The 15,960-nt window shown below is 38.0% G+C and overlaps 1 protein-coding gene across 1 annotated transcript in view; it reads left to right on the forward strand.

The window, feature by feature from the left end:
• LCP1 (lymphocyte cytosolic protein 1 (L-plastin)) overlaps positions 1-15,960 on the forward strand; it is a 59,113-nt gene that overhangs the window by 36,708 nt on the left and 6,445 nt on the right. Inside the window, exons 9-14 of the mRNA XM_006773663.2 lie at positions 1-14; positions 3,795-3,809; positions 5,433-5,628; positions 7,638-7,716; positions 8,286-8,400; positions 9,212-9,345. The exon at positions 1-14 is cut by the window's left edge and continues 88 nt beyond it. Coding sequence (XP_006773726.1) covers positions 1-14; positions 3,795-3,809; positions 5,433-5,628; positions 7,638-7,716; positions 8,286-8,400; positions 9,212-9,345 — 553 coding nt within the window. The remainder of the gene's footprint in view (positions 15-3,794; positions 3,810-5,432; positions 5,629-7,637; positions 7,717-8,285; positions 8,401-9,211; positions 9,346-15,960) is intronic.

Below are 15,960 nucleotides of genomic sequence, written 5' to 3' on the forward strand. Positions count from 1 at the left end.
CTGTTGTGATCGATGTCAGGACTAAGGGTAAGGCCATGTTCCAAGCGCTGTTTAGAGAACACAATGCTGCCTTTGCATTGGGGTCCCATTGACCTGTATGACCTGACTCTGAGGTTGCATGAGGGGACATCTCTGATTAAAACCTTTAAAAACTGTTAACAGTTGTGGGTAATAATTGTGGGAAATTTAACCTGGAAATAAATATTAAGGAAAGAAAGAAACTAATACCAATTAAGTGTCATACACCATACTAGGCACTTCTGTATATTTCCCATCATTTAGTAGGCTCCACAGTACCAAGAGGTATTATTTCCATATTTAGGTTCCTGAGTATTATTTCTGGAAATAGATGAAATATTTATACAAGTAAATAAATTCTCACTTTAGTGATGAAAACTGATCAGAAGGCTTAATTAAGATCATATGACAGATTTTTGGAAGTAACTTGATCCAAGTCTGGGGCCCCTTTCCTCTAGCAATAATTTTTTAAAAAAAGGGGGATCCCTTCTTGTTGAGTTCCTCCAATGTGCCAAGTCCTGTGCAAGGCATGTTGTGTATACAGCCTCTAATCCTTACAAACATCATTGAGATAAATGTTAAACTGCTTTATTGTTGAGAAAACTGAAGGTCAGAGAAGCTAATAATCATCTCATGGCCACAGAGACCAGTGCCTGGTACAACAAGAATTTAAACCTAAGGGTGGCTCCAAAATTCATCCAGCCACAGCCCTCCCTCACTACATCACTAAGGGTAATGGGAGGAAAAGACTGGGCAGGATGTGTGAATTCTTAGAAGTGTCTTGTTTGAGCATTCTTAAAAATAGTGGGCATAGCATGAGTCTGAATGTCAAAACTTTAGTTTTGCCACCATTTTAATATTGATCTTGAAAATCATCTTACCTATTTTTGTGCCTAAATTAATATTATTAGACTTCAACCCAATGAGTTAATATTAAAATCAATTCATTCCTGAATGAGAAGTAAAGCCCATGAACTGTATAATGCATATAGTGTTATCTAGTAAAGCATCATATTAAGAAATAATTCTAGTCTGAAGTTCTGTTTTCTGAAAATTGGTGTTTTCATAGACTCTTCAGAGCTTTAAGGACATTGGAGCATAATTCAACAAGAGTCTTCTAATAAGAGTCTGCTTAAAAATGACAGGAGATTCTCTAAAACTATATGAATAAACTTTGTAAATATATTTATTGTTTTCAGAGAGGAAAGGAAAGGGAGAGAGAGATAGAAACATAAATGACTGGCTGCCTCCTGCATGCCCCGCACTGTGGATTGAGCCCACAACCGTGGCGTGTGCCCTTGACTAGAATCGAACCTGGGACTCTTCAGTCTGCAGGCCAATGTTCTATCCACTGAGTCAAACCAGGGAGGGCTGAGTTGACTTTTAATATGTTCAGTGAGTAGTTCTCAGTCTAAAGTCTGCAAAAGCCAAATTGATATTATATATTTATTAATGACAATATGTAGCTTAAATAACTCATCATGTTTATTTTGTTTAAGTTGCATGTATACCATTTCAGTATGGGAAATGTGGTTATACTAGTCATACATTTTCAATGGCAGATATAAATATCTTTGATGAACTAAAAATAGGAATATAATTTGTTACTTAATAAATAAACATTTTTGGTAGAAAAGAAATAATAAAAAGTAAGCTCAATGGTTGAAAACAATTAAATCCACTTAATAAATTGTAGAATCTACTGGATATTTTTTTAAATATATTTTCTTTGTTGATAGTATTACAAATATATCCCATTTCCTCCCACTCTTTCTTTCCTCCCTCCTTCCAGCCCATACCCCCTCACAAGACTTCACTATCCTATTGCCTGTATCCATGGGCTATGCATATTTATACAATAAAAGCCTAGGTGGCCCTTGCCCATGACATCATCACAAGATGGCCACCACAAGATGGCCACATGAATAGCGGAGGTGGGGCCTGCCAGCCAATCTGTGCAGTGAGGCCTGGGGGTCACATGGCTCTGCGTGGTATGGAGGAGATTGGTCCTGGCATCTCCACCGCCTCGCACGGAGGAGGCAAGTCCCAGCTGAGGAGGAGGAGGGTCTCAGCAGGGAAGGGCAGATGTGGGTGATTGAGCTGGCAGGGGAGGGCAGTTGGGGGCACTTGGGCTGGCAGGGGAGCAGTTAGGCATCAATCAGGCCAGCAGGGGAATAGTTAGGGGGTGATCAGTCTGGCATGAATGACCTGGAATGACCAGTTGCTATGACATGCACTGACCACCAGGGGCCAGCCCACTGGTGGTCAGTGGGCTTCCATAGGGGGAGTGCCGCTCGGCCAGAAGCCAGCTCATGACTGGCCAGTGCAGCGGCAGTGGTGGGAGCCTCTCCCGCCTCCATGGCAGCACTAAAGATGTCCAACTAATGGCTTAGGCCCGCTTCCACAGGGGGAGCGGGCCTAAACCATTAGTTGGACATCCCCTGAGGGCTCCCGTGCTGCCATAGTGATGTCTAACTGCCAGCTTAGGCCCTATCCCCCAGATAGCGTGCCTGAGCCATTAGTTGGACATCCCCTGAGGGGTCCCGGACTGCGAATAGGCACAGGCCAGGCTGAGGGACACCCCCACCCCTGCCCAAGTGCATGAATTTTCATGCACCAGGCCTTTAGTAAGTATATAAGTTCTTTGGTTATCTCTTCTCATCCTCCCAACCCCACATTAAGTATATCAGTCTGTTTCATGCTTCAAGTCTTATTTTGTTGTCAATTGATTTTTTTCATTAGATTCCACAAATAAGTGAGATCATGTGATATTTGTCTTTCTCAGCTTGGCTTATTTCACTTAGCATATTTTCCAGGTCCATCCCTGCTTTTTCAAAGGGTAAGAGATCCCTCTTTTTTACACCTGAATAGTTCATAGTGTAAATGAACCACAGCTTTTTTATCCATTCATCTACTGATGGACACTTGGACTGTTTCCAAATCTTAGCTCTAGTAAATAATGCTGCTATGAACAATAGTGCGCATGTATTCTTTCTATCCAGTGCTGTCTACTATCACACACACACACACACACACACACACACACATCTACTATGAGTGTACTGCTGTTGATTTCTCCCTTAAAGTCCATCAAGAGTTTTTTTATGAACTTGGGTACTCCTATATTGGGTGCATATATGTTTATAACGGTTATATTTTCTTGGTGAGTCATTCCCTTTAGTATTATAAAGTGACCTTCTTTGTCTCTTGTTAAGGCCTTTGTTATGAGGTCTAATTTGTCAGATATGAGTCTTGCTACTCCAGCTTTTTTTTTTCCTGCATGGAATATATTTTTCCATCCCTTCATTCTCAGTCTGAGTGTATTTTGTTCTGAGTTGGGTCTCTTGTGAACAGTATATATATATATATATATATATGTCATGTTTTCTTATCCACTCAGTCACCTTATGTCTTTTGACTGGAGCATTTAAGCCATTTACATTTAAGGTTATTATTGAAAGGTATTTACTTATTGCCATTTTTATTTTCTTTATGACTATGATCCTCTCTCTCTCTTCTGTTCTTCTTAAAGCAGTCCCTTTAACATTTCTTGCATTGCTGGTTTGGTGATAAATGTATTCATTTAATCATTTTTTATCTGGAAAGCTTTTTATTTCACCTTTAATTTTAAAAAAATAACCTTGCTGGATAGAGTAGTCTTGGATTTAGGCCCTTGCTTTACATTACTTTGAGTACTTTATGCCACTCCCTTCTGGCCTGAAGTATTTCTCTTGGGAAGTCAGCTGGCTGTCTCATGCAAGCATGCCAAACTTGAGGCTGGCGGGCTGCGAGTTTGACATGTTTGTTCTAACGGGAACTCCTTTTTAGGTAATGTTTTGTCCCTCTTTTGCTGCCTTTGAGACTCTTTCTTTGTCTTTAATGTTTGCCATTTTAATTATGATGTGTCTAGATGTGGGTCTCTTTGGGTTAATCTTGATTGGGACTCTCTGTGCCTTCTGAACTTGTGTGAAATTTTCCATTAGTAAGTTGGGAAAGTTTTCTGTCATTATTTCTTTAAACAGGTTCTCTGTTCCTTGCTCTCCCTATCCCCCTTCTAGTATTCCTGTAATGTGGATGATGTTATGTTTCATGTTGTCCTGAAGCTCTATTAAGCTATCTTCCTGCTTTTTAATTCTTTTTTCTATTTGCTGCTCTAATTGGGTATTTGTTTCTACCTTGTCTTCCAAATCACTGATTCAATCTCCTGCTTTATCCAATCTACTTTTAATCCCTTCCATTGTATTCTTGATGACAGATATATCATTCTTCATTTCTGTGTGGTTCTTATTCATGGCCTCTATTTTCCTTTTCATGCTGTTGTAATTTACACTAAGTTCCTTAACCATCTTTATAATCATTGCTTTGAACTCTATGTCTGATAGCTTGCTTGCCTTCTTTTCATTTAGTTCTTCTGGAGATTCCTTCTTTTCTGTCATTGGGGGTTGTTTGTTTGTCTCCCCATTTAGCTGTCTCTTTCTATTTTCTCCTATGTGTTAGAACTGCTATGCCTCCAAGTCTTTGTGGGATGGCTTTATCTAAAAAGTGTCCGGAAGGGGCCAGTGGTGCATTCTCCTTTTTCACCTGAGCTGGATGCTCTAGGAATGCCCCTTTGTGCATTATTTGGGCTCTCCTGTTATAATTGGATCTGGATTGTTGATGTCCCATTCGTGGGAGGGTTCTCCCCTCCAAATTGCTGCCAGTGAGGTTTAACCCCAATGTTGTTGTGCCAGCTATTATATAGCTGCTTTGAGCCCACTATTTCTGGGGCTTGCTGTATTTTGCTCTGATGCTTGGTGTGTCTACCCTGGGCCTCCTGGGAGCTTCTCAGTGCAGGTTAATGTTAATTACTGTACCTTTCTGGCCATGGGCAGCCAAATTGAGGTCCAAGAGGTTGAAGCCCCTAGTAGTCCAGTGGTCAGGAACTCCTGTGACCAGAGGCTGGGTCTGCCTTGAGTCTCTCACCTTGATTGTCCCTGTTCTGAGCTATATACCCTTCCCTACAAAGCTGGCCCCACAGGTGTCAGCTGCGGGCACTTGGGGTCCTGCTAGCTTTTGCTACACTCAGCAGCCAGAGATGGTGTCTGCGCAGGAAGTCCCACTGGTGTTAGCCTCCCTGTGCCATCTGGGGTGGTGTCTACTGAATATTTTTAAAAACAGGACAGCAAATCATTCATCTGAAATGGTCCTGTATAGAGATGAGAGGACTGGATTACTTAACTCCCAAGATTCCTTTTATTTGTGATTTTTCAGATTTCGGTTCAGGAGAATATAAATAATAATATGCTGTTATTGAGTGTCTATTTGAGGTTAAATACTAAAGGTTTCCTTCAGTAAGATTTCCATTTCTTTTTCTGTTATCCATGTCTACTTTGTGCATGGAGAACCTTCACCCAGCCTTGATTTTTTCATTGCAGGAGAAGGATGACATCCAGAGGGCAGAATGCATGTTGCAGCAGGCAGAGAGGCTGGGCTGCCGGCAGTTTGTCACAGCCACAGATGTTGTCCGAGGGAACCCCAAGTTGAACTTGGCTTTCATTGCCAACCTCTTTAACAGATATCCTGCCCTGCACAAACCAGAGAACCAGGACATAGACTGGGGGGCTCTTGAAGGTAACTGAAAGCCAGTTGATTGAGAGTTTAAAAAATCATTCACAATTCTAGGCAATTCAAAATCACCTCCTAAGCAAATATAAAACCCAAACAGTTTATGAATTCTCTGATACATAACAAAGGGAATAAAATAGATTAATCCAGTAAATTACAGCAAAGCAAGAAAAATCAAATATTATTACTTCACATCCATAATACATAAGCTTTATCCATTATCAGAATTGTTTTAGGCAAAACAATGAACTTAGTTATCAGATGAAATAAATCTTAACTTCCAAAAATCTAATTATGTACTTAGGGGACTGAGTGTTAATTCCTAGAGGCAAGAAATTGCAGCCACTTATCATCTAAAAATGTGTTTTAACTATTCTAGGAGGTGTTTATGGAGGTTTTTGTTTTGTATCTTTGCTTTGGGTTATGGGAGGCACATAACCATATTTTGAAGCAGAATCCCTGACAATTATAGTTTGGGAGTTGATTCCCTAAGTGTGAACAAAAAAGCGCATAGTTTTACTCAGTTTCTAACAGGTAACAGTGCCAGAGATGGTTATTTTAATTCCTATCATGAGTTAGTCTCAATATTGAGACAGGAAAATCAAAACAAAGTTAATATTAAATGACTATCACCAAAGAAAGGAAGTCCATATTTAACATATTGTTGATCATGTTTCCACAATGCTTTACTCTAGCTAGAAATGCAAAATTAATTTGTATTCCAACACTGCTGCATTTTGTATCATTTGATAAATTGTGGTCAGTGGTCCATGCATTTTGCTGACTCCATGTATATATATCAAACCTCTTATCACCCATTTGCAGCTGTCTCTACATTCTCCTTTGGATCCTTCACTATCACTTGAGATTCAGCATTTACAAAGCAAAATTGATCATTTCTCCCACACACATACACCACTGTCTTTCTATTCTACCCTCCTCCCATCCCCTTCCTTCAGGAAGTCTCCATTTCCATTAACCTTACCATTTTTCCTTTAATTACCAAATCCCTCAGTTCTACTTTAATATATTCCTCACCCCTAAATGTATTAAATCAGCAAATACTAATAATTCTTCCTATAGAATGGCTTTTTGATCATTATTTTTCCTTTCTGCTCTTTTAGACTTTTATTAAATCACACAACAACTATTTCAATAGGTCTTGGTGGGCCTATTCCTCCATTCATCAAGCTCTTGAATGTGCTAGTGTCAAACACTATCCCTTCTGCAAGTTTAATTTAATTTAAATGTATATTGCCTTCCAGAAATTCTACACACTGCTGTCAGGCACATCATAATACTTCTTTCATTATATCTCAGCCTTGCTCAAGAATTTATTATAGTAAAATAAAAAAACCATAATGATTGTCCTATATATTAACCCAAATCTGCTACCTCACACAAATATCCCTGATTCTTGTTCCAGCCACTGGACAACATTATCTCCATGCACTGAACAACACAGATCCCTGAAAAATCAGTTCCTAATGGTTTTAATAAGGCCTTGCCTATCACTCCCTTTGGGTTCATAATTTACTCTATCTCCTAATCCTACCCCTACCATATCCTTAAATCCTCTTCCCTTTAATCTTCATTAGCCAGATTTTACCAGTTCTAGAAGGTGAAGCTCAAATTCCTCTTCCTCCAAATTTAGCCCATACTATTCTCTTCCCTATCTCAACTCAAATATCAAACCTGTCTACCTCGCACATTAGCTCTCTAGCTTACATGAGCTCTCTTTGATGACCAGAAGTTTTTCCAGAAAGAATGTAAGCCTTTGAGGGCCAACTGACAGTTTCCTCACAAAGGATTTTGCCCACTGCTAATAAACACCAGAGAAATACTTGTTAAATTGAAGTAGAAAATTAACACAGAATAGCAACCTCATCCAAATCCATTAGGGTTTATTTAATTTTTAAAATTCTACTTCAGTTTTTATTACAACCTCTTTAGTTAAACTTTAATAAGGCATATTGTCTAGGGGCCTGAAAGATAACCAGTCTTCATTAATTTAGGTGAGACAAGAGAAGAACGGACATTTAGGAACTGGATGAACTCCTTGGGTGTTAACCCTCGAGTCAATCATTTGTACAGGTAAGAATATCTGGGGACTCTGGAGACCTTGAAAGATCCCCAAGATTTCAAATACTGCTATGATATGCAGTTCTCTTCACAAAATGTGTGCACCTTGATGAAAAGGGGAGAAGTGCCAAACTGATCTATCTGCAGATGTTGGATGTTCAGAAAAAGAGAAACTCACTTTCATACACCAACCTGGCTATGTGTTTCATACAAAATCATAACCTAGCAAAAGGACAAATGTACTATATGTTGCCAGCCGATGTATGACCTGCTCACAAGTAGGCAAAACAATAAATGTTAAGTTGTGGTTGTCTCCTATGCCACTTACTAGAGCCTTATTTTTTTTCCTGGAGGCAATGAGTTTTAGTTGAAGGAACATAGGTCTTCCTAGGGAAGACCTCAAATAAGTTACCTCAATGTCTGAGTCAGTTTCTTTACCTCAAAAGATGGAGCTGTTTACATCAATTTTACCAAATTGTGAATATTCCTTAAGCTAATATATAAGGAAATGCCTAGCTCACTATAGACCCTTCACAAATGTTCGCTATCTGAGAATTCTTTTGTGTTTGCTTTTTGTTCAGTGACTTATCAGATGCCCTGGTCATCTTCCAGCTCTATGAAAAGATTAAAGTCCCTGTCGATTGGAACAGAGTAAACAAACCACCATACCCCAAACTGGGGGGCAATATGAAGAAGGTAAATATAAATGTTCCAGTAGGCGTAGGCCTGCAAAACCATTCTGTGAATACTTTATCAGGAGGCCAAACTTAGAAGATAAGTAATGTTTATCCAGGGTTTAAAATTACAGTTGAGCAATCAGACAGCTAGCTTTATTAAAGCGAGTTGCTTGTTTATTTATAATTCCATGTTGGATGTCTTTAAATATTATGCTGTAAAAATTCTAATTAAGATAATTAGAGCAGGGCAGGGTCTCTTCCCCCAGCAAGATTCTCATTCTAATTTTCCAAAGAATTGGAACTTTGTACTCACAATTTGACTTGTACAAATAGTTTGTCTAATGTCAACACAGGGAGAACACATTGTTATGGAAAAGTAGCAACACGGTTGGCACAAACATTTCCTACTATACAAGCATAGCCACAGGAATATCTGTCTCACATGTCAGTCCACTGTGTGCATGTAGAATAGAGAATCCAGATTTTTCCAGGCCAACCTTTAGGAATTCAGCTATTTTAGGGATATTACGGACAGGTAACTGAGCATGGCCATGAAAATGTCCACAATGATGAATTTATTTTGGTTTTATACTTAGAGTACACTGTGAATATTTTTTGGTAGAAATGAAAGGTTTTATTTAAGAAAAGATGGAACTTTCTGTGTCTAATTTAGAATCCTAGAATTGCAGAAGCAGGTAAGACTTGAGAGATCATTTAATCTGGCCATGTTTATTTCATTTTGTCTTTATTTTTATTATCATAATTTTTTTAGTATTTTAACACCATAGAGATGATTACATTAGATTGTTGTCCTCTTTCTTCATTAACAGCTTGAGAATTGTAACTATGCTGTGGAATTGGGGAAGAATCAAGCTAAGTTTTCCCTGGTTGGCATTGGTGGACAAGATCTCAATGAAGGAAACCGCACACTAACATTGGCCTTGATTTGGCAGTTAATGAGAAGGTAATGCAACTCAGGAAAATAGCTTTTTATTGAGTGTATTATTAACCTAGAAAAGTACTAGAAAATTTTTAGGAATGTGGCTTAATCTAGGAAAACTATATTTTAAGCTAAACTTAAAACCAAAGTCTTTTAAAAATTTTTCCTTTCAGTTCTATCAGTTTTCTTTCAGGTATTTTGAAACTCTTATTAGGTTCATAAATATTTTAGATTATTTTGTCCTTTTAATTAATCACCCCTTTCCATTAGGGAATGACTCTCTTTATGCCTGGTAGTAGTCTTTTCTCTGAAATCTACTTTTTGTGATATTAATTTAGCCACTTCAGCTTCCTCTTCATTAATGTTAGCATGGCATATTTTTCTTCCATCCTTTTGCTTTTAAATTGACTTACTTGTGTTAGTAACAGTCTATTATCTTTAAAAGGGATTTTTTCAAAACATGGGGGAAATATGCTACATTTACCTACATATTTGCCATTTCTGATACTCTTCTTTCCATGGTATAAATACAGATTTTTATTTGATATCATATGCCTTCCAGTGGAAATATTTCTAGTAGTACAGAGGAATAATTTCAGCTTCTACATGTCTGAAAAGTTCATTTTCCTTTTTGAAAGATATTTTTTTCAAAGATAGTGTTTAGTATCTTTCGTTCTGCATTATTTCCAAAGATAAATCTTTTGTCATTTTTATCTTTCTTTCTCTGTATATAATATGATATACAGAGAATATATTTTTTTTCAGGCTTCTTTTAAGATTTTCTCTTTATCACTGTTTTAAAGCAATTTGGTTATAATCTCTTTTGATGTTGCTCATGATTGAGATTTGTCATGAACCTGTGGGTTGATAGTTTTAATCAAATTTGAAATAATTTTGGCCTTTATTGCTTCAAATATGTCTCCTATACTTACCCACCCTTGTTTTGGAGGAGGACTCCAGATACATATATATTTAGTCATTTGAAAGTGCCCAGAGTTCATTGAAGTTCTATTCATTTTTCTCTCTATTTTTCCTTTTTTTTCTCTCTATGTTGTATTTGGGGTGGTTTCTATTGCTTTGTATTCTAATTCATTACTCTCTTCTGCAACATCTAATCTTCCATTAATCCCATTCAGGGTATATAATGTTTATCCAAGACATTATGGTTTTCAAGTATAAATACTTGATTCAGATCTTTTTGGCATGTCCCATAGCTCTTTCCTCTACCTTCTTGAACAAACAGAATATAATTACAATAATTGTTACTTCTAGGTCTGTTTCTATTAATTGATTTTTATCCTCATTATGGGTCATATTTTCCTACTTCCCTGCATGCTTCCTAATTTTTTTATTGTATATGAGACATTTTGAACTTTTCCTTGATATGTACTGGATATTTCTGTTTTCCTCTAAATAAATATTCTAGAATTTAGTCCTGGGATGCAGTTGTTACTTACTTAAAAGCAGGTGATCATTTTAAGGGTTACTTAAAGCCTTAATTAGTTAATTTTGTATCTCAATACTGAGATCATCTCTTCCGAGTACTTTACTTGATGCTCCTTGTATCATATGGTTCTTCCACTCTGACTGATGAGAACCAAATTATTGCCACCCTTGAGTGAGCTCCAAGCATTGTTCTGGCCGTTCATTCCTGACAATTCTTTTCCGAGCCTCTGGCAGTTTCTTCACACGCACACCAAAGACTTGAGGCACACCCTCTGAAGGTCTCTGGAACTTCCTTTCTAAATGACTCTCTTCTTTACAGGTGGCTTTCTCTTCTCTGGTATTCTGTCCTACAAATCCTAGGCATCTTGGCTTCCTCGAGGTTTAAGGCCCCCCTCAACGTCATGCTCCATTTGGGTTCCTCTCCCTGCACTGCAGCCTAGAAACGTATCATGCAATAAGCTGGGACAATCTTAGGGCTACCATGTTTGGTTGCCTTCTTTCAGAGACCACTGTTTTGTGCTTTCAGTTACCCCAAGTCTGAACACATTGTTTCATGTGCTTTTACATTGTGTTTTAGGTATCTAAGGCAGCAGGGTAAATCGGGTCCTGTTAACCTCATCATGGACAGAAGCAGAATTTTCTGCTAGTTCTTTAAAAAAAAATTTAGCTATCTTTTAAAACTGACTATAAATTTGATTGCTATGAGAGCTAGATGGTGGTATTATTAGTAATAGTGGAATATAATAAGATATACAAGTATAAAATAAATTATGAGAAAAATAAGCAATTTGGGGTACAAAAGTATTTTTAGGAGACTTTTAGAAAGCAAATCTGTAAGTATAACATAGTTTATTTTTAAATGCTTTGCTTTGTCCCCTATAATGATAGCTCTGACTGGGCAGAAGTCTTATAACACTTACTTAGAGCCTATGTTAATGTGACTTAATTCATTTTTCTACCTGGAAGGAAGCTCCAGAAACCACATGTCACCTTATCTTACATCTAATAAGGTAATGGCTACCACAAGGTGTGTTGTGTGTCTAGGCCAGTGATGGCGAACCTATGACACAAGTGTCAGAGGTGACACACGAACTCATTTTTTTGGTTGATTTTTCTTTGTTAAATGGCATTTAAATATATAAAATAAATTTCAAAAATATAAATCTTTGTTTGACTATGGTTGCAAATATCAAAAAATTTCTATATGTGACACAGCACCAGAGTTAAGTTAGGGTTTTTCAAAATGCTGACACGCCGAGCTCAAAAGGTTTGTCATCACTGGTCTAGACATTTCAGCTTCATGCCCAGGCCACCGTCTGCAGGTCTTCATAAGAGTCCTCAAATTATGTTAATGTTTCCAGGTGCTTAGAATAATCAGAAGTGATTATAATAGCTTTCACAGTCTGATTCACATTTGTTTTATCAAGTATAGTTCTCTACTACCCATTTCTAACTTGGGGCCTCCTTGAAGCCTGAGGCGGGTGTCATAAAACTCCTCTGGCCCAGAAAACTCCAGCGCTAAAGAAACTTCAACTCTATCTCCTTTTTTACTTCATGTATCTAGACCTGTATGTTTCTAACCAATGCATTTTCACCAGTGCATTTTCAGAAACTATTTTTGAACTTTTCTCTGTTGTCTTTCACATGTGCTTTTAACTCTTAATGAGCTGGCTTTGATACTGATTGTTTTAACAACCAAAGCAAAAATCTTTTTAGTTGCAAAAGTTAAATTGACCTGTGGGTTTGAATATAAAATAATCTTTGATATTTTCTGTTTTAATTATTTAAAAACTCAGGCCAACTTTATTCTATTTTGGATTTCATAATATCTGAAAATCACCTTGTAATATAATCTTTGTTGTGGAAGTCTTATAAAAATGTGGTCCAAAGTCATACTTTATGGCTGGCATATATATAAAACAAGGTCTAGTCTGCTACTGCCACTGTTGCCACCTGGTTAATGTCACATTTCTCACGAGTGTTTACTATATAAGAATTGTGCATGTAAGAAAGTGGAGAGAGAAGTACATTACTGTTGAAGGCGATGAAATGACTAAAAATTATGTAAATGCCACCAGAAGAAATGTAAAGACCTATTAGAGGCAATTTTAGCTGGAATTTATTTCATTGGATTGCACAGATGTGCTAAGGTCATTTATCTGGGCAATGAAGGGCATGCCATTTTTTTCCCTGAGAACAAATAAGAGATGTGTGTTTAAACCTTTCCCTTTTAGTAGCCTGGAAATAGTCCTCAAGGTGCAAAGCTGGCAAATAGTGTGTGTATAAATTTGGAGACAAAAGCCTGAAAGAAGTAGGCTGCCGGTTAGACTCCAGCAAATGAATACAGAGTCTGAGTTAGACAAATGGGAGGATTCTCCCCAAATCAAACAGTCTAGGACAGTGAATTTGGCATAGGTCCTTGAAAAACAAAACACAAAGGTTTGTCCTTCTGGTTCAAAAGTTAAATAAATAAAGCAAGTGTTGGAAGGCAGGAAAGCAAAAAAGTAATGGCTGCAGCTCATGGAGGCCCACACACACACACCTCTCCAATCCTGTTTGGTTGACTGAGACCCTGGCTGAAGCTGGGGCTCCTGATGCCAGTTCATTTTGACAGAGGAGGACTCTTCAGCACAGCACAGTTTTGGAAACACCTGTGGTACTGGGATCTTGTCTGGAGAGACCTATCAATAATAGTACAGTTGCCCCCAAACATATTTGATGATATGGAGTATTTCACAAGGAAATTCATAGGTAGACATAGGCCAAATTGATTTCTGTTTTAAATTTTTTATCTACATGTAAAGCTTAGAGTTGAGGCTCCAACCTAATTGTATCCTTCCTTCCCTTTGTATTTACCACTGTCCTCACCAGCAAGTATGGGGCTCCATTTTAAACCTCTGCATCTCCCATGAGGTGGCAGAAAGCCAACTTTGTGTTCACCAGAGCTCTGTGCCACTGTGAGGGGCCATTCTCAGACACCTGAATGCAGTGAGCTGCCGCCATGGTTTTCTCCATCTTTTTAAACTTTCCTGTTCTTTAGTGGCTTTTTAAAAAATATTTTCATGGATAGACTCTTGTGTAAAGGTGAGCTTCTCCTCTGTGCCATTTGCTTCCCTAGCTCAAGAAGTAGGTCAAAAGCACTGCTTCTATCCATGTGAGAGCGTCAATAAAACAGGCTGGGGCTCTTGACAAAGAGAAGTAAGAATTCATTCCTGAGATGAGTGAAGCTGCTAGATTAAACTTTGTTTTCATCAAACTATACAGAGACGTGACCTAAGGAGGCAAACACTAATGTACCATCCTCAATGACTTTACTAGGAAGAAATGCTTAAATGTTATGGTAGATGATAATAACTTAATACACATGGAAACAAGAAGCCAGTGTTGCCATAAAGCATCATCATTATGAACAGATCAAAACTAGGGCCTTTTCTAAACTAGGGATATTTTAAAAATTTACCTGAGACTTATCCCATTTGTCCTCATTAGTCTTTCTCATTTTGGTCCCTCTCTGGGTCCACATTAAATATTACTCATCTTGACTTTATTTTTGCTTTCTATGGGAGAAACCATTCTATTTATTTCACCCACCACTTCCCTCCTCCATATACTAGATGCTCAGGCACTCTGCTAACCCCTGAAAACAATATGATGAACAGGTTATGGATTTTGTCTGAGATGACATGGTAGGCACAGACATGCACATCAACTCCATCAGAGGTTCTGGGAAACAAGTAAGTGCTTCACTGAAAATTGTTCAAAGAATTAGAAATCCCTTCCCAGAGAACAAAGCTGAATCAGAGAGTCAGGAGGATGCATGGTTTGGTTGGGGAGCTGCTGATGGTTCTGTGAGATTGAAACGTGAATGTGTGTTATTGGGGCGGGGGAGGCTTGAGAATAAGACCAAGAAGAGAGGAGAGAATAAGAAATAAGAGGTTCATTGAAAAGAGATACCAAGGCCAAATTATGAAGGACCTCATGTATGTGCCATTCTAAGGAATTTGACCTATATTCTTTGAGCCATGTCACTTTAAATGACATGACCAGAACTGTACTTTAGAAGGGAAATTCTATGAGGAGGAGAAGCAGAATGAAGAGGAGACAGTTGCTTTGGGGGTGTTTGAAGAGATATAATTCAGATGACTTTGATGCCAGATTGGTAAACATAATTACACACACACACACACACACACACACACGGTGGAGCAAAAGTAGGTTTATAATTATTTGTATGGAAAATAATAATAATACAAGAATAAACTCTGTATTTCACATACTCTCAAATATAAACCTATTTCTGCCCGCCTTGTATATAATTGCAGGAACTCTTTTCCTCCCGGCTACAATGGTGAAAAGATGCTGTAACCTGGAGGAAGCAGGGCATCACTCCTATTTCAGAGATTAAACTTGAAAGCCATGTGGGAAATTGTGGGAAAATTGTGTTTTCCGTAGAATCAGTAATCGGGAAAGTACACCTGATGGATTATGTACACAATCCTAGGCAACCAACTGGAGGGTGACCTCACTTGAGTAGGCCCTCCCTCCAGACAATGGCAGGATACTTGAGTTTCAGAGTGAACAGTACACACTGAAACCCTAGCCCTGAAAGTTTTACATGGGTAATTTGACCCTCTCCTGCAAGCCTGAACCTTTAGGCCAACAAACCTGCTCAAATGCTTGGCTTTCTTCTGTGTATTTCACCTTTCAGAGGGAGTTGCCTTAGGGAATGGTGAGTCTTATCTGTTCCGTGAAATGTTAAGAGCTTTGAAGCTTCCTAATAAGTTTCATAAACAAAATCAATTCTTATAACACTATCAAAGGTGATTCTTACTCTCAGACTGGAGCTTAACTTTGGTTTCTAGTTTAAAGTGACCTTCACTGTGAGGTATTCCTAACATTTCTGTTCTATGATACAAGAAGGAAACTCTTTTACATATATGTATTTAATATGTTGGCTACTTGGGCCTTTCTAATATTGACTTTTTCCTTCTTTGTTTATGGTTCCTTTAAGCAAAGCATTACTGGTTCAGATCTTTTGCATCATTTCCCTTCCCTTGCTTCTCTTCTCATCTGCCTTCTCTTCCAACCCAAGAAACAATGACAGTGCTTAGAAGGTATTTGCTCTGCACCTCATTCTAACAATCATAAAGTTATATTTTAAGTTATCCTAAAAAGAACTAGTGATATATATAT

This window comes from Myotis davidii, unplaced genomic scaffold, assembly GCF_000327345.1.
Source record: "Myotis davidii unplaced genomic scaffold, ASM32734v1 scaffold1947, whole genome shotgun sequence".
Classification (NCBI taxonomy): domain Eukaryota; kingdom Metazoa; phylum Chordata; class Mammalia; order Chiroptera; family Vespertilionidae; genus Myotis; species Myotis davidii.